General features: G+C 40.6%; 1 protein-coding gene across 1 annotated transcript in view; it reads right to left on the reverse strand.

Annotated features, from left to right (window-relative positions):
- Window positions 1–20,363, reverse strand: part of tln2b (talin 2b) — a 143,127-nt gene that overhangs the window by 84,019 nt on the left and 38,745 nt on the right. Inside the window, 10 exon segments of the mRNA XM_055155635.1 lie at window positions 4,134–4,428; window positions 5,853–6,020; window positions 9,005–9,103; window positions 10,351–10,559; window positions 11,877–11,985; window positions 14,000–14,034; window positions 14,037–14,112; window positions 15,187–15,370; window positions 17,017–17,093; window positions 18,873–18,974. Of these exon segments, the coding sequence (XP_055011610.1) occupies window positions 4,134–4,428; window positions 5,853–6,020; window positions 9,005–9,103; window positions 10,351–10,559; window positions 11,877–11,985; window positions 14,000–14,034; window positions 14,037–14,112; window positions 15,187–15,370; window positions 17,017–17,093; window positions 18,873–18,974 (1,354 nt within the window).

Here is a 20,363-nt window from a genome sequence, read left to right on the forward strand (position 1 = left end):
TCCCAACACTGTTGGTTGGTGCCTGGACTTGCACTTCCGGGGTTCTTGCAAACCATCTAGTGCATTCCGATTCCTGACCTGCTCGCTGGAGAGAAATGAGATTGAGCGGAAGCACTAGGTGGCGCCGGCCTGGAAAAAGCCAACCATCGCACAAAAAGTTGGACTTCTGGACACGCTGAAGGAAGGTAGAAGTTACGCGGTTGTAGGGCGCCATTACGGAATAAATTAATCATCAGTTTGTTACATAAAGAAGGAGAAAAATAACATAAGGACGACAGCAACAGTAAGTTTAAAGAAGGATGCAAAAAGGGTTGTAACTGTCCTGTCTGAGAAAAGTGTTTAAAGTGTGTGGTGAGGGGTTTTACAGCAATAAAGTTGACTACTTTGCGGATTTCGTCTATCGCGGGTTATTTTTAGAACATAACCCCAGCGATAAACGAGGGACCAAGAGTAACATACTAAAGTGGGCGGTTGTAAATGGTTGTTATCAGTGTCTGAGAGTGAAAACAGACACTTACAATAAATAATGCATCTCTGGTTCCCATGAACAAAACCGCACTGTAAATTTCATTGAACGTTCTCATCAGGAATACCCCACATGTGCACTGTTACGTCTCAATGCCCCGCTCATGTGTTTCCAGTTAGCTCTGGGAGGCACCCTCTCTCTGATTTAAACCAGACAGCCCCCCCTTCAGAGCTGGCCATGACACAACAAACAGTCATGAGAGGATTTACAACCAGGTCAACAAACCCTAACAAGAAAACACGGCCTTTGTGCGGCAGTGCCTGAAACGCTGTCAGAATGTGGTCTGGTCCTTTCTCCCTGACCAATCAGAGTCATTAATCTAGCAGGGTGGGGTTTAATCTGTTTTATGATTTCAAAACAAGGTTAGAAAGCATCTTAAAAGTTCTTTGGTTCTTCATCCAGTGCGCTGTCAGTTCTGTTGTTGTGAACTGGGCCCATATTACTCGATTTTCTGATGTATGTTGTAATGTTTCCTTGTCAAAAACATATCTGGAGTTGTGTTTTTTCATTCACACATGTTCATCATATTTAGGCTGAATTCTCTCAAATAGAAAACACTCTGTTCTACCTTGTGATGTCATGTGGTGATACAGGAAGTGGTCTGGTCCTCCATACACCGTCACAAGAATAATTTGGATAATTTAAGACCCGGAATTGTCAATCTCTTAACGCAGGGGTGGGCAGTTATTTGTTTTTCATGGGGCCACATGAGAAACAGAAAATATTTTGGAAGGCCAGGCCAAAGTGCTTAACTCAATTCTGCATAATATGAATTGTATTTCTTTATAAAAAGCAGTAAATATCATTGTTTTGACAAGCTGCTCAGACTGGAAAGAGTTTATGTTATGACTAAGCAATGAAAAAGTGAGGCTGCCTTACAAAAACTGTAATAAAAAAAAAAAAAACACACACACACACACCTCTAAAATAAAAGCAATGCAGCTTTAGTCCATTCATGTTCAATATCTTAAACGGGCTGGTTAGAGTCAACCAAAGGATTGTATGTGGCCCAGGAGCTGCACAATGCCAGGTCTGTCTTAACTTGAAAACTACTGTTTGATCTGTTTCATGACATCACAAGGTGGAACAGAGCATTTTGTGGTTTGGAGCTGTAGACCGACTAATAATGAAGGATAACCCAAACATGTATGAATGAAACAAAACACTACAGGCCGGCGCAACCTAGTGCCTCCACTCAATTTCATTTCTCTCCAGCGACTAGGTCAGGAATCAGAATACACTAGAGTCGTAAACCGCACACCGTCCAATCAGCGAAGAGCTGTGAAGCCATGACGTCAAACTCGTCGCACCTGTCTGGGTCTCTTTTGTTGAACAACACAACAGTAAACCAAGTGTCGAGATGGATGTAGATGATGGCAACGATTCCCGAGATCGAGGATTTAAAGCCAGAACAAAGAGAATGTTTGGTGAATTTTATCACGGGGAAAGACGTTATTGCGCTTCTTCCTACGGGATTTGGGAAAAGCTTAATATACCAGTTAATTAATTACATACGTCACGTCCAAATAGCAGCGATTTGTTAAATTAAAAAAGTACCCGCCGACCGTCGAGCGAACGAATCCTAATGCTGTGAGGTCAGACGGTTTCCACTAAGTCAAACTGGCTGATGAATCAGGCTAACAAAACAACTCCGGGTCTGTCTGTGAGGAGGTAACGACATTCTAACATAACTAAAAGCGCACAAGAGTCAATTTTGTGTAATACAGAACCTTTAAAAAGTCAGTTTTCTCCAGTACAATGGGGAGCCCTATAATGTTGCCTGAAAATAATTAAAAAGTTTGGGATTATACTGTAAAAGTGACACTCTGTTTTCAACTTCTGTTCGTCTGAGAAGCCAAGATGAACTCATTTCCTATTTGATGTCAAGATTTGCATCTGTTTCAGCCCCTGGAGCTCAAACGGCGCTGACAGCTGCGAAAGCCAATCAGACCAAAGCACGGACATCCGCTGTGTCAAAACAGAAATGGCAGCGAACGTGAGAAATGTCAGATTTTCGATGGCTGGAGGAAGAAGGACAGACTCAATTTGTTCCAAGGTTTGTTCTTAATGATCCACAGGGATATTTGGGAGGACATATCTACCGTATTCATGTTTTTAGCACTGGTCACAGGCTGATTTGAGGGAGTAGAATCATTTGTTGTGAGGAAGGATCGCTTTCTGCTGCATTTGAAAAGAAAAGAAAGCCCATGCTGTGCGTCTGCATCGGCCTTGCCTGCCCACAAAATCTTACGAAACTAAAGTTGCTGTGTACACGACCACTCAAACGTTTGGACACATTTTTCTTTTGTTTCTTCGTTTTCCATCATTATTTACACTGTAGATTCTCACTGCAAACAAGAAACAAGAAATAAACTCAGAATAACTTGGCTTTGATCACCGCTTTGCACTTTGGTATTTCTGGACCCTGAAAAGGCACAGCTGTGAACTGAAAAACATTTCAGGAGACTTCATCAAGAAGCTCATTGAGAGAAGGCCAAGTTTGCAGCTCTGTCAACAAATCAAAGGGTGGGTACTTTGTGGATTTGCATAGAAATATTTTTTTTTAAATGTAGTAGTTATTTGACATTTTTTCTTTGCTACATAATTCCATACATCTAGCTTCATATATTTTGGTATTTTTCAGACTATAAATCACTCCGAAGTATAAGTCGCACCAGCCAAAAAATGAGTAATGAAGAAGAAAAAAACATATATAAGTCGCATTTTTGGGGGGGAAATTTATTTTATAAAATCAGAGACCAGGAACCAACGTTTCATCTCGAAAGGCAAGTTCTAGTAATAACAATAGAACAGAGAACAGGCTGAATATGTGTCTCCATCTCACTTCAAATCACTAAATCCATTCAATTCTTCATCCTCGGTGTCACTTCTGAGCAACTCCGCGACCTCCTGAGGTAAACGGAGCACCGCTTTCTCTTCTGTGTCGCTGTCGTCAGACTCAGCATCAGTTATAGTTAGAATTATTCGGGCCTTTCTGAATCCCGACAGGATAGTTTCGGTGTCACTGAAGTCCAGACTTTGTCCATCCATCCAGTGACTTTAGGAAAGTTTCATGGTGCATCCTCTCCATGCCATAAGTTTCTCACTCACTCCAAACTTTCTTTCTGCTGCTCGATTATCATTTTCAGCTGAATTTTTCAAGATTTGCAGCTTTTAATCTGCAAAATCTGATTTTCTTTTTGGGCGCATTTGTGTTCAGTTTTCTCAGTCGTCTTCATAAGTTTATTTAAATGTTGTACAGTTGTAAATGTACAGAAGTAATGGTGCGATCGACTGACATGATACAGACAGGACAGAGGCTCTTTCTGCAGGACACATGCGCAGTAGAGTGAAGTGACAGTGGTGCAGGAGGAACAGGAGCAGCAGATACTGACATATAAGACTAGAGCTTCTCTTCAGAGTGAAATTTTTAATATATAAGTCACAGGAAACACCCAAACCATGAAAAAAGTGTGACTTATGGTCCGAAAAATATGGTATATAAAATGTAAACAGTAAAGAAACATAAAGAAAACACACAATGAAAGAGATGGTGAAGGCAAGAGAAACTTTTGTCTTGTGGTGTATATGAGCTGTTTTCACTCACCAGCATCGCCCATGGAAGTGAAGATATTCTCCGTCACGTTCATGATGGTGTCCGTGGCCTGGTCGTAGCGCCCGATTGGCTCTCCGCAGCTGGCGTAGTGCCGTACGTGGTGGAGGAGGTCACTGAGCGCCTGACTCACCACCGCCGCCGCCCCGCCCACCTGTTTGAGCAGCTCCGCGTCGTCACTGGCAGAACGGCACCATTTAACGCAGGTCTCCACTGAGCGCTCCACCAGCTTCCCCGCCTCCACCAGCTGCTCCTGGCACACGGGCGAGCTGATGGTGGGGCTCACCACCTGCACAGACAAGAGGTACGATGAGGACAAAGAGTCTCTATTTCAGGACAAGGTTTCATGGGGAATTTGTTTGTCACATATTAATTCTGATAAATACAAAAGCTTTAAATAGAGTTGCTGAACAAATTAACTCAAACTCAGTACAGGTTGCCAATAATAGAATCACAGGAGTGTGTTAAGACAAAATAATCTTAATTTTCTTAAAGGCAGATTATAATTTCAATTTTATCACGATTCATGAAGATTTAACATGTTATTGTTTCCTGCCTGAGCTCAAGTTTTCTGCTCTTGAGAGTTCACTCTTCAGTCTTTGAGCAATAGAAGAAGGAAAAGAAGGAAAGTGTTTATTTTTTATCTTAGAGTAAATGGTAAATGGTAACAAATGTCACATTTTTCTATAGCGCTTTTCCACCTTCAAGGCACTCAAAACGCTTTACAACAAGGAAGCACTCACACATTCACACACCAGTGTACCAGTGTACCAGTGTACGCAGGCACAGTGGGCGAGGTGGGTTAAGTGTCTTGCCCAAGGACACAATGACAGCAGTCATCTGTGGGAGCTGGAATCACACCAGAATTTGAACCTCCAACCTTCAGATCAGTGGGTGATTGCTCTACCAACTAAGCTACTACTACTAAACTCACACCAGACTCGTGTCTTTCTGAACTGACTTTACTTTATCAATCTGGGAAGGCTCTTGCTGAAAGGGATCGGAAAACATGGAACGATTTGAATCTAATTGGTTAAAGCATCACAACGGCAGAACAAGACGAAAAATCTAATTTTGTTACGTAATGTCTTGTCGGCATCGCCATGTTTGTTTTGTTTTAGTTTGTTTGGGTGCTTCATCTTTGGCTTCTACCCAAACTCAGTGCTGCTCTATGATTGGTCCACTCGCTCGATTAACTTTACAGCAGACACACGCCAAGATGGATTTTCGTGAGTTTGTGAACTTACAAATATCTCTGAATCCATCAAAAGGATTGAATCCATCTCACTGTGCAGGTTTACTTAGAGCAGCATTAAACGGAGAAACACTGATTCGATTTTTTATCACTGTATCGCTGACTCAGCAAGACAATAATAATATTGACTCAATATTATTGAGCACTCAAAATCAAAAGTGCCTGTGTAAGATTATGGTAACTTTGCAGGAGAGGCACTTGAAATTGAATTTTCCTGGAAACTGCAAACACAACTTCAGACACAATATGAGACAAAATCATTTCAGTTGTACAGTTTCACTATTAGGCCATATCTGGGTAGAATTTAGTCTTTTATAATAAATAACTCACCGTAACTTGCTCTCTCATGTCACTTAAATCTCCCCCCATTTTTTTCAGAAATCAAATACCTCATCAACCTCACGGTAAATGATCCAAACCCCAGCTGGTCTCATAGAACAGGAGTACATGAGTCTTACCTTAGTGCAGGCCACCAGCTGGGACGTGGACAGGGCACACTGGGTGGCAGCCGTGATGACCCGGTTCTGCAGCACCGTGTCCTCTGCCACCTGTGCCACGTTCTTCGCTTTCAGCACCAACATGGCCGCCGCATTCGCCACCGCTTTGGCCAGATTCATCAGCGTGTCCTGCAACAGATCGACATCGACATCACATCTCTGACCAGCTGCACGTCTTATCTTCAAGTGAAGTCCTCAGGTCAAGTCACAGGTCACAGATGTGGACGCTTTTGAAAGATATTTTTAAACAGAAACACCTGGATTTGAACAAAATGAGTAAGTTTAAAGCCAGACTGTGGAACATATGGGATCTGAATCGTTTGGATCTGTTCGTGTCAGATTTGTATGTATGGGAAAATATGAAGGGGTATAAAATGTAAATGTTTTGAATGTGTGGCCAAGCTGAAATAATGATACTGATAAATAATAACTTTATTGTTTGGCCTTTTGTGAGCGCAGCCCTTTGGGACGACAGATGGAAATGAGCCTTGGGCGATAATCCGCTGTGTTTACATTCACGTTGTATCACTTCTGTCCATTAATATGCAGCGTCCCAATCAAATGAAGTCAAACAAATAAATAAATGTCAAAGAGACGTTCAAAAGACTCGCTTTATATTTATTTATATGAGATTTATTGTGAGAACTCATTTTATCTCCAAACTAATCACAGAGAAATGTCCGAGGCTCAGATCTGTTTAAATGGTTCAAACTGAGAGTGGGAGAGTGTTTACCCTATGAAATGATCCATAATCTAAATAAAATGTTGTATTATAATAATAATCATTAAAAACTGTTATTAAGACGTCAGATATGTTTTTGTGCACGAAGCTCTCCGTCATGTTGCCTGCTCTGCTTCTCTGCTGATTTTTGTCTTTGTTCGGGGTGAATCGGTGTAAAAATGCATAAAAATTAAAAGAAATAAACAAAGAAAAAGATTTGTATACTTTAAAAAATCAGACCCAGTTCTCTCGTTCACGTTAAGGAACCGTTCAGAAGAGCAGACTCGCTCACAAACATCACATCACACATGGAACATTCTAGAGCTATTTTAACTCTTGTTGTCTTGTTGTGAGCTCCAAAAAACTGTGGATAAAAAGGGGAAAGTTCGGATTTTTGGACAGAGGAGCTCATTTCCTAGTGAGCCAGAGTGTTGGAGACGTGTGGAGACACTTTTTTAAAATATTCCATCCAGTCCTTGTATTTGTAGAGGTCACTGGTTCTAGACTAGTGCATGTCAATGGTCATAGTTATCCTACTACTAAAAACAGTCTTACCCACTCCACAAAACACCCGAAGAAAATCTATTATTACACCAGACTGTCCGTGTGAATGTCTGTGTCTATACAATAATGTTTGAAAATAAAACTAATCTTGCATTTGAAGAATTTGTCTGAGCAGCAGTGAGTTGTTCTTTCTGATAGAAAGCTCGGCAGTGGCGGACTGATATATGAGAAAATAGTCCCTCAACATGCGACGATTCATGCGACGCAAGGTTAGTTTTATTTCAAACATTATTCTATCGGCAGACATTTACATGGACAGTCTGGTGTAATAATAGGTTTATTGTATGTTTAGTCCTGGTTTAGTCCCAGTTTAGTTCTGGTTTAGTGGTGTGGCCCGCGCGACGTCTGGGAGGAGGGACGGTCCGCTCTGCCTACAGGAGAGGGGACAGACGTTCCACGAAGCGTATGGGATGGGGGACGATCCACGAGGCGTACGGGAGGGGGGGATGTTCCAAGCGGCGTATAGGGGGGGGCGTTCTGCGCGACATACAGAAGGGGGGATGTTCCACGAAAGCATATGGGAGGGGGTGACGTTCTGCGAGACATACAGGAGGGGGGACATTCCACACGGCATACGGAAGGGGGGACGTTCCATGAAAACATACGGAGGGGGGACGTTCCACGCAGAATACGAGAGGGGGGACGTTTCTGCGCGACATACTGGAGGGGAGACATTCCACGCAGCATACGGAAGAGGGAACGTTCTGCGCGATGTACGGGAGGGGGGGACGAGGGACTGGCGAAAGGCGGGGATGGAGAACACAGCTTCACGGCAACCGGGAGGATGCACCATGAAACTTTCCTGGAAGTCACTGGACGGATGGACAAAGCCTGGACTTCAGTGACACCGAAACCATCCTGTCGGGATTCAGAAAGTCCGGAATAATTCTAACTGGAACTGATGCTGAGTCTGACGACAGCGACGCAGAAGAGGAAGCGACGCTCTGTTTACCTCCGGAGGTTGAGGCCGAGTTGTTCAGAAGTGACACCGTGGATGAAGAATTGAATGGATTTAGTGATTTGGAGTGAGATGGAGAGTTTGGTAAACTTGTTCTGTTCTGTTGTTTATGTTATAATTGTCTGAAGAACTGTTCATATGTGACGTTAACAGTCTGTTGTTCTCTCTTCTATTGTTATTACTAGAACTTGACTTTCCAGATGAAATGTCGGTTCCTGGTCTCTGATTTTATAAAATAAATTTCCCCCAAAAAGCGTGACTTATATATGTTTTTTCTTCTTCATTACGCATTTTTTGGCTGGTGCGACTTATTCTCCGAAGCGACTTATGGTCTGAAAAATACTGTACTTTTTTACTTTTAGTCGAGTAGATTTTTAGTTGGTTACCTTTACTTGAGTAGGAATTAAGCAAAGGTTTAGCTATGTCCATTTATATATAGAGTCTAAGGAAAAACCACAGTGAAGGAGAGACGCTGTAGACGGACAGACTGTGGGCATGTCCAGGTCTGATTTGCATCCATTTACCGATCCATTCCAGTCTCAGCTGAACGGAGAAATCACGATGTAAAAGTGCCTTTAGGGTGGTATTATAGTCATCAGCATGAGCACAGAATTAGCTCAAGGTCAAAGGAAAAACATCTCAGCTGAACAGAGCACAGTCCTCCTCCAGGGATTCACACAAGTGAGGTGCAAGGTACCGTGAAGGTTATGAGAACAACATCAGAATCCTCGAGATGTCGTGGTAGAAGTAGAAATATGAATAGTGAAGGTCTGTCTGTGTCTACGTGCACCCGACAAAACACCACAGCAAAGTCTTACAGGTGAAAGCGGTAGATGATAAATGAACGGATAAACAGAGAGAGAGAATCACCTGGAACTTGTCGTCTGTCTCTCCCTCTCCCATGTGTCGGAGCAGGTCCCCGCTGGCCTGACCGATGCTCCCAGCTGCGGTCAGAACGTTCTGTCTGGGCTGAAAACACCAAAAACACAACTCAACATCAACAACAAGTTAAACACAACAAGCTACAGTAGGATGTGATTATATAAAGGCATAGGGCCATATCATACGGGCAAAAAATAAAATCTAAATTCTGCTGTACATACACTAGACGATTATGATTTTAATAGGTTTTTATAAATTTTAATCAAAGTCAGAGCAGGGAATGCTTGTCTTTCAAACAGGGGAAGCTCTTTACATTTTCATTCTTCAATCATACGTTGTTATTTAACACATTGTAAACTGTCTTTGGTTACATTTGTGTAGATATATAACTGTAATTACTTGCTTTGGAAGTAAGAAAGTCAGGAGTAAACTTGTTTCATAATAATCCTCCATTTCACAGTTTCGCATTTTAATCTGTGGAAATACCGGCTTGTCAAAGTCTGATCCTGTCAGATCTCAGAGCCTCAGCAGGGCCGGGCCTGGTTTGTACATGGATGGGAGAACACGGGGAAAATCAGGCACCACAGGGGGGCGCCAATCACAAAAACTGTTATTGTGTCCTTAGGCAAGGCACTTCCCCCACATTGCCTAGTATGAAAGTGGTGTGTGTGTGTGTGTGTGTGTGTGTTGGTGGTGGTTGGAAGGGTCGATGGTGCAGATTGCTTCGCTTCCATCACTTTGCCCCAGGGCAGCTGTGGCTACAATAGTAGTTTACCACCACCGAGTGTAGAGTGAATGAATAATGCTCTGTAAAGCTCTGCATACAACTGATGCATTATTCATTATTATTATTTTGAAAAAGTTTTGATTAAAAATCAGAATCCATAAAATTAATTTGATTTTTTGCAAACAGGCTAAAAAGAATGTAAATTGATTTAGTAATGATTTAATATATATTCAGAACTCCTGCCACTTTCTGGTATCAGCATTAAGTTCTATACACCAAATATTTTGTGTGTATACAATTCAAGATTGTGCTCTGCAAAAAAAAAAAAAAAAATCTGTCTTCTTTTTTTAAATTATAAAATATTATAAAAACACAGTCAAATGGCAAGTTTAATTTCATTTTTTTAAACATATTTTTTTAAACCAGTCAGAAGTGTCATGAAAGCAGTCAGCTATTTGATATGTCCTATTAGTATCTTAGTATTAGTCAAAAACTACTCCAAAACAATAATATTCCAAATGCAAGTTCTCCATGTAGATATCTATTTTTGGAGTCAACACCACAACTCAAAGTACCAGAAGAAAAGACCAGAGGTTCTTGTTCTGACCTGAGCAGCAGCGGGCTCCACAGAGCGCAGCAGGTCGGACACGGCGGCGGACAGCATCCTCGCCGCCGCCATCAGTTTGTGCCCGGTGCCCACGGGTTCGTCCAGCAGAGCGGCCAGCAGACGCACGCCTCTGGACATCTCGCTCAGGTTCGACGAGATGGTGGTGATGGCACAGCCCACCGCCGTGTAGTCCGTGTCCGAGGGCTCACCTGAGCAGCAGAACGAACGCATTAGGGGCGGAGATACAGTTTACACGAGACGAGACGATACAAAAGATTGAAGAAAAGATTTTGACATAGTTTATGAAAGTAATTGTTCAGTTTGACTCATATTTTGTACACTACCGGTCAAAAGTTTTAGAAAGAAAATTATTCAGTTTATTGTGTCATTTAACTCTGAAATGAAATCATAGATCAATTAAGCAATTTGTGTTGAAAAAGAAATCATGGAATTAATTCATAGACCAAAACGTATTCTAAACTTTTGACTCATCAAAGTGTTCCACCTTTGGCAGATATAACAGCTGAACACACTCGTGGCTCGTTCTTTTTACAACAGAAATCAAATATTCTTCAGAAAGTTCTTCCCAAGTCTGTTGCAGAAGTTTCCATAAATGTGTGGCACTTGTAGGTTGCTTCACTCTTCTGTCCAGTTCATCCCAAACCAGCTCGATGGGGTTTAAGTCTGGACACTGTGCTGGACATTCCAGGTTTTCAAGCTTTACCATCTTGTTGTTTTTTCTTGAGGTAGTTTTGGCAGAAATTGGACTTGTGTTTTGGGTCTTTATGTTAGTTTTTTTCTTACCTTTATACCATTTCAAGCTCTTCATTGGACTTACACGACTTGAATTGCAATAAATACCTGGAAAAATTAGGGTGTTCCAAAACTTTTGACCAGTAGTGTATGTATTTATTGTTTTTCTTATAAGTTTATGTTTAATTTAAGCTTTGTCAAGTCAAACAAGTGTTTTTAGACTTGGCAGCTCAGGTGAACTGGAAAACACAGATGGTTACAATAGAATGTTGAGTCCCACCCCTGGACAAATCCCGTAACTCAGCACTAAACCCCTAAAAAGCCAAACGTAAACAGAAAAATAATCATATTTTCCACATGACACAGTTTTGTGGCAGTTTCATCTTGCAAGATCTTACGTATCAATAATATATAAAGTTTCATTTGCAAAAAGAGATAAGTGCCATTAGAAAAAGTACTTAGAGGCTTAGAAGTTTACTGTTTGTGAAGTACTATTTCCAAAAGTCTAATGTATTTCACTGCTATCAAAATATTTTTCCATCTCTTCTTAATAAAATCCATTGTTATTGACATAATATCTCTAGAAGATGGCAACAAAAAGAAAAACTGAGAACTGTTTTTTGTATTTAATTCATGTTTCTGTCCAGATCTGTTTGGGTTTTCTTATTTATTTGATAGATATTGGGAAATGCACAGTTCAGTTTAATGCAAACTGTATTTTCAACTTGTAATATCAATGAGAGAGACATTGTGAGTGTGTCCAGGGCTGGTACCTGCGGTGAGGTTGACCACAGACGCTGTCCCGGCTGTGATGGCGTCCACCTGCGAGTGGATCTCATGTTTGGACTCATCCACTTTGTTCTGGACCCAAACTCTGGAGGCCTGAGGAAGAAGAGAAGAGCTTCATCACAAGTCTGTTACTGCATTGTTTCACAAAGACTGGGATGCAAGAGATTTTTTTTGGGTCTCCTTGTCACGATCATGCAGCTCTGCAATATAAATATACATACATCACCCCGCTTCCCACTTCTTCACCGTGCACCGCCTTGCCAATTAACAATTTTCTGTGGGAAACACTGATTACTGTTTTTCATTGTTTAAAACTTGAGTACCGTTTTTTTTTTTTTTTTTTTGGACTATAAGGTGCACTTAAAATCCCATAATTTTAGAAAAACTGGCTTTTGTATTAATTCTGGTTGTGCTTACTAGCCTCAAACCAGTTTTCACAAATATTCCACTGAGTCGTGTTCTTTAGTCCGACAGAAGCTGAACCGCATCAGCGCACCAGGAGCGAGCTGTATTTTTCAGCGCTTATAGTTTATGCAAATGAGTCATGTGGTTTTAAGTTTCATTTCTGTAAAATGTAAACAAATGTGAGCAAAGCCGAATTAAAACATTATTAATCAATCTATATTTGAGTTCTCCTCGTAGGAAATAAAAAAAAGTTTCAAGTCTCAAGTATCATCTGTTTGTTTTGCTTAATCTGTTTTATAAACCAAAAAATACGGTAATACTAATTGTTCAGTGAGACACGATCACTCAGACAACAATAAAATATCATCATTATCCTGTTCAAGAATGGTCACAAATTTATTTTGTGATTTACAAATAATGTCTATTGACTTGGGCTGCGAAGATTTGTGACTTTTAAAATATGGAAAAAAGTTTGGGAAACACTGTGCTACTGTACTGAACCTGTACTATTACTCGCACTACAGTTTTTCTTATTAGGGATGGGCATGATTAATCGATTAATCGATAATTGATCATTAAGAATTTCATCGATTACGTTCATTTTAATTGACAATCCGAATGCAGGTTGCTGTGTGTAGCGTGACCAAACAGGGGTCCGTACATGTGTCTCTGCATCAGAAAGAGCGAGACATAAACAGTCGGTCAGTTTGCAACGTACCGAAGCACAAATGTGTATTTAACGATGATTTGTACAAGAAATTCCACACTTTCCGTTGCGTTCGGGACAAGTGTGAGTCCATGTGCACAGTGAACAAAGCAGCACATATGTTTCAGTGTCCAGTGGGAAAAAGTTTTACCAGGTGAGAGTCGCTCAATGTGGATGACGAGTCTCCACCTCCCTCCCCCCGTACGCTGTCCTGGTTTTGACAAACACAACTATGGTCACACTAACCTGTATTCACCTGAGTCATGTCTTTTAATCCGACAGAAACTGACCGCATCAGCGACACAAGAGCTGTAGTTTTATCTTCGCTGAGTTTATGCAAATTAGCGATGCAGTTTTAAGTTTCGTTTCTGTGAGATTTGTGCAAAAATGAATTAAACACATTATAATGTCAAACGGGCTGATGTGGCTCTAGAGTCGTTACGGTTTATATGTCATAAAGTTGAATTTATTTATGCAGATTAGTAGTGCAGATGGTAATAATAATGATGATCATTTTAATATAAAAACGTTAATGATTAATTGATAATCGATCGTTAATTCTTCCGACGATCGATTAAGAAAATTTCATCGAATGCCCATCCCTATTTCTGATATTGATTCTTTGCAGGTCATCAACGTGTGCTCTTTAAATCAATTTGGTGTTTTATCTTGAGTTTTCAGATGATTTAAAACTGTGTGCAGTCCAATTCATGGTAACTACTGAACATTCACCATAGAGATACATGTAGAACACCCTTAGTGCGACTGCAAAGTATCAATATTGCTATACTACTTCCTCTAAGGTGTGGTATTTGCGTTCTTGGTCATACATACATAGATATAAGGGGTTTGACGTCTTGTGGACCCGATTTCACAATTCAACCTTTAATTACAGTTTATTGATTTTGAGACGTCTTTTATGGTTTTATCCCAGTTCTACAGGTGCACTGAATGTGTTTGTGCGTTTGTGTGTTTGCAGAGTCAGAGAGCACAGACCAGGTCATGTCCGAGCGGAGGCAGAGGGTCCATGTGTCCGAGGTCCCCTGAGCCTGCTGCACCGTCCTCAGACTGCTGCTGATGGTCCCCATGAGGGCCTGCTGCGCCTGGCTCTGAGGATACACACACACACACACGCAGATACACACACACACACACACACACACACGCACACATACACAAGGGTGAAATAGTGATCTCTCAGTCATCACTATCAAAGTGACACGAGGTCAGTCACAGTAAAGAGCAAAAGGAAAACAATGCTCCAAACACACACTGCTCTAGCACTGCTACACACACACAAAGACAGACGCACACACACAGAGACACACACAGTGACACACACAGTGACACACACAGTGACAGACGTGCATACACACACACAGAGTGACAGATGCACACACAGTGACACACACGCACAGACACAGTGACACACACACAAATGTAGTAACAGACACACACACTGACACACACAGACACACTGACACACACACACAGAAACAGTGACAGACTCACACAGACACACACACACAGTGACAGACACACATACACAAAGACACAGTGGCAGGCGCACACACACACAGTGACACACATAGACACACACACAGTGACAGACTCACACAGACACACACACACGCACACACACAGACACAGTGGCAGGCGCACACACACACACACACACACACAGACACACACACACAGTGACACACATAGACACACACACACACAGTGACAGACTCACACAGACACACACACACACACAGTGACACACATAGACACACACACACACACAGTGACAGACTCACACAGACACACACACACACACGCACACACACAGACACATACACACACACAGTGACAGAGCAGTGACCCCGCAGCTTCAGCAGTGACATAATCACAGAGGAACTCTAGGGGGCCCCTCTGAGTCTGAGGCACTTCAGGTCTGGACTTAATTACATGAATGTTCTGGTTCAGGTGCTGCACAGACCCACAGAAAATAACAATTAAAGTGTAAAACCTCATTTTAGTCGAATAAAAGGAGTGTGTCTTTAATTAACATGACAATATAGGTATAATTATATAACGTAATATCTTGAGAAGACTACAAAAACACTTTCAAACATCAAACTGTTAAAGTCCCGAGTCCAGTGCAGTAAATTCAGTGAGAGTGTGTATCGTGTCCTTACCAGAGGGGGCATGTGCCCGCGGTGCAGCTGACCCGAGCTGAGCTGCTGCTGGGCAGAGGGCATAGAGCCCATGCTGTAAGTGTCAGACCCTCCAATGGAGCCTGAACTGATGATGCCAGGGAGCGCCACCGAGCCGTGCTCCACCCGACCCACACGATTAAACTGCTGCTGCAAGATGGTCGACCTGCAACACACAAACACACACAAACACACACGATACAAACACACAAGATACACACAAACACACAAGATACACACAAACACACAAGATACACACAAACACACAAGTCTAAGTTACACAGGCCTGGACATTTGAGCACTAGGAGTCTATAAATACTTGATTATTTGGAGTAAATAGGGTAAAAGGTAAGAAATCATTTGAGCGAGTGGAATCAATGGAAAACACCAGCGCTGTATTGTTGTGTTCATAAGACAGAAATAGAAACATGAAGTCATGTCATTCCAAAATTACTCACTAACTGTGTGTGTACAGTTTCTGCAGGCTCTAAGTCCAGTGTAAAGTGAGTCAGACTGGAGTAAAAGCCAAATAAAGCCCCACACTCTGCAATAGTGGTGTCAAGCTTATTTGGTTAATCAATAATTGTGATTATTTAGGTCACAATATAAGCTAAAAAAAAACAATAATGGCAATTTTAAGTAATTTCCATTGAATCTATGCTCCAAAAAAGTACTAATATTAATTCAAAGTGTGTTTTTATCTGGCAGTTTATGTCACAGTTTCATGTTAGAGACATTAATGAAAGAAATAATGGATTCCACTGATGTTTGGTCAATATTACGGCGATTTTTGTCCTACATTTGTTTGAACGTGTTTGGGGTGGAGCCCTGGGAGAGGAGGACATACAGTTTTTTGACCGTATGAACCGAATGCATTGTAGAATCTTCATTTGTGGAACCTGCAATAGTTCAGTGACAAATAGGGGTGTAACGGTTCATGTATTTGTGCCAAACCGTTTCAGTACGAGACGTTCAGTTCGGTGCAGGACTGTGCACGAGTGAGGTCGCTCAATTTGTGTGTGTTTATTTTTGCCACTACATGTGCAGATACACGGAGGCTCGGCTCTTTAATATTCACGAGGAAACTCGTCTGTGATTGTTGGAGTGTTTCCAGCAGCGCTTTATAGTTAGGGTGACCGCCTTGACAACAACTGCCTCCCACCTTGACTACGTCCCTCCGAACCACGTGAATCCTCACAGAACTATGGTCGTTGTGCACCAGTCCTCACTCTCACCTTTTGCCAAAAGATCTGAATTTACTGCAGACAATGTGAACAAGTTGTTTTTTCTGGCCAAAATATGAAGATTGAGTAAAACTTGATGCTGGAACTGTTAGTGTTGAACTTTACTTTTTGAAATGTTTTGTTTACTGTTTACAAGGAATTATTTTTTTTTAGAATATTTCATTTCATTTGTTGTTTATTTGAGAATATTGTATTTAACTTATTAGTTTTACCAAGCAGCACTTTGGATTTTTTTTATTTTCCTGTTTCTATAATGTTAAAACAAATTGTTGATTTAATAAAAACACAAATGGTTTTGTAGTTTGTTCCTATACTGCACGAAAAATTAACCGAACCTTGACCTCAAAACCGAGGTACATACCAAACCGTGATTTTTGTATCATTACACCCCTAATGGCGAACTGTGGAGTTAAACTGCCTCTAAAGTCATGGTGTCAGTAATCGTGAATAATCGTTAATTGTGATGTTTTTTCTCACAATAACTGTTGCACTAAAAATGTATTCCATGACATCTCGACCCTACAGCAGTTCTGGTTCTCGCTTTCTGTGTCACAGGGACTAAACTCACTTTTTGGGAGACACAGACTCTTCGAGCATGGTGGCCTCCTCATCTCCATCCAGACCGAAGCGATCCTTACTCTGCTTCTGTGGACGATCAGACAAACATCAAATGCTGTGACAAAGGCGAACGTCTGTGTGCAGTTTCTTCAAGGTTTTATATTACGCAAAACTGACTCTTGTGAGCTTTTAGACATTTTATAATGTTGTTACCTCCTCAAAAACAGACCTGGAGTTGAGTTTTGTTTCATTCACACATGTTTGAGTCATTTATTATTAATCTGTCTACATCTCCACAGCTCAAAACGCTCTGTTCCACCTTGTGATGTCATGTGGTAACACAGAAAATGCTCCACTGTGTATTTAAACTCCATACATCTTCACTTGAATTATTTGGATAATTTGATAACTTGAAAACTATCGCTTCATGACATCACGAAAAGGAACAGAGCATTTTGAGCTTTGGAGATACACACAACAAAAAGTGGACTCTTAACATTGACTCTCATAGAATCAATTTTAACATTTTCTCAGAGTTTATATGAGTCCAATCTGTTCTAGAGTTAATTTAACATTTTTGGAAATGTTAATTAAGTAACACTGGACCAAAGTTCCCATTTAACCCTGAAATCAAGAGTTATATTAATGTTTTGAGAGTAAACGGAAAACACTTTGTAGAGTTATTCTGATTTAGCAAAACAACACACAGAGGTGTTTTATTTTTACACTTTATTTTAGTTAATTTAAGATGAAAATATGTACAAAACTGGTTCAAACTGGTCTTCTCTCAAGGGAGTTTGAAGTGGTGGGTGGAGGAGACAAATTAACACGAAGGGAAGTTGAATTAACACTAGAGGAAGTTGAATTAACACTAGTGGAAATTGAATTAACATTAATGGAATTTGAATTAACACTAGTGAAAGTTTAATTAACACTAGTGGAAGTTGAATTAACACTAGTGGAAGTTGAATTAACACTAAGGGAAGTTGAATTAACACTAGAGGAAGTTGAATTAACACTAGAGGAAGTTGAATTAACACTAGTAGAAGTTGAATTAACATTAATGGAATTTGAATTAACACTAGTGAAAGTTTAATTAACACTAGTGGAAGTTGAATTAACACTAGTAGAAGTTGAATTAACACTAGAGGAAGTTGAATTAACACTAGAGGAAGTTGAATTAACACTAGTAGAAGTTGAATTAACACTAGTGGAAGTTGAATTAACACTAAGGGAAGTTGAATTAACACTAAGGGAAGTTGAATTAACACTAAGAAAAGTTGAATTAACACTAGTAGAAGTTGAATTAACACTAGTAGAAGTTGAATTAACACTAGAGGAAGTTGAATTAACACTAGAGGAAGTTGAATTAACACTAGAGGAAGTTGAATTAACACTAGTGGAAGTTGAATTAACACTAAGGGAAGTTGAATTAACACTAAGAAAAGTTGAATTAACACTAGTAGAAGTTGAATTAACACTAGAGGAAGTTAAATTAACACTAGAGGAAGTTGAATTAACACTAGTAGAAGTTGAATTAACACTAGGGGAAGTTGAATTAACACTCGCACTAACATTATCATCAACCATATCAACTCTGTCAAATAACTCCAACTCGAACCCCCATTTAACTTTGAAATTGTTAAAATAACACTTTTTGTGTTAAAAACAACTCTGAAATATTTTAACCTCAAATTTTAACCCTCCAGTTTTTGCTTTGTAGACAGACTAATAATAGAGAGTTACTCAAACGTGTGTGAATGAAACAAAACACAACTCCAGGTCTGTTTTTGAGGAGATAAAAACATTATAACAAGAGTCAATTTAGAGTAACTTGTATGACGTATAGAGAGACATTGTTCTTGCCTTTTTCAGGATGATGTCGATGTATCCGGCGATGAGCTGAGAGATCTGCTCCCCCTCTGTGGTCTGGACGGAGTAGTAGCTCTCCTGGTATTCTCCAAAATCCTGTTAAATATAAAACAGAGGAGTCACATCTCACACGGGTTTGCTGCAGCGCTGGAGCTCAACTGTCTGAATAACAAAACTCGGATCTATGTTTTGAGGATGTGTTTCTGGTCGGACTGTGCCTTTTTTCTCTGTTTCATAAATATTTTTGCAATCCCGGATCTTTGCTTAAATAAATGTAGGAGTGAGCAGATGTCTGAAAGTGTGTAGGGCTTTGAAACGAGCACCAACTCAAAGCGCGACGGCTGAGCAACATGTCACACTCGTTCCTTTACTTCACACAGACTGAATTTCTGGAAAGCAAATAAATGTGAGTTTTAATTGGGGATGCACCGATTGCACTGGTGCCGATATTGAACGTTTTGATGGATTGGATATCATTTCAAAGATACCGTTCAATCAATATTCCATTTTGGTCTACAGAGTGGTGTAATAGGAGGATTTAAAGGCCAATGTTTGTCCAAAAACACTGAGTTACTTTAAATGTTAAACACGGTATTTTTCGGACTATAAGTCACACTTTTTTTCATGGTTTGGGTGTTTCCTGCGGCTTATACTGTGGTGCGACTTATATATTAAAATTTTCACACTGACAGCCTCTAGAGGGCGCTCCAGGCTTGTGTGTCAGTATCTGCTGCTCTTGTGTCTCCTGTACCACTGTCACTTGGCTCTACTGCGCATGTCTCCTGCAGAAAGAGCCTCTGTCCTGTCTGTATCATGTCAGTCGATCGCACCATTACTTCTGCACCACTGAAATTTAAAAACTTATAAAAACATCTGAGAAGACTGCACACAAATGTTCCCAAAAAGAAAATCATATTTTGCAGATTACAAGCTGCAAGTCGTGAAATCTGCAGCTGAAAATAATAATCGAGCGGCAGAAAGAAAGTTTGGAGTGAGCGAGAAACTTGTGACACCGGGAGGATGCACCACACAACTTTCCTGAAGTCACTGGATGGATGGACAAAGTCTGGACTTCAGTGACACCGAAACCATCCTGTCGGGATTCAGAAAGGTCGGAATAATTCTAACTGGAACTGATGCTGAGTCTGACGACAGCGACACAGAAGAGGAAGCGGCGCTCTGTTTACCTCCGGAGGTTGTGGAGTTGCTCAGAAGAGACACCGAGGATGAAGAATTGAATGGATTTAGTGATTTGGAGTGAGATGGAAGAGTTTGGTAAACCTGTTCTGTTCTGTTTTTTATGCTATAGTTATCTGAAGAACTGTTGATATGTGACTGTTGTTCTCTGTTACTACTACTACTACTTACGTACTCTATTACTAGAACTTCACTTTTAACAGGAAATGTCAGTGTCTGGTCTCTGATTTTATATACATTTATATTAGTATAAAAATATAAATAAAATTAATTTCCCCTAAAAAGTTT

Source organism: Boleophthalmus pectinirostris, unplaced genomic scaffold (genome assembly GCF_026225935.1).
Source record: "Boleophthalmus pectinirostris isolate CB_2022bp ecotype Guang Dong unplaced genomic scaffold, ASM2622593v1 HiC_scaffold_2, whole genome shotgun sequence".
Taxonomy (NCBI): domain Eukaryota; kingdom Metazoa; phylum Chordata; class Actinopteri; order Gobiiformes; family Gobiidae; genus Boleophthalmus; species Boleophthalmus pectinirostris.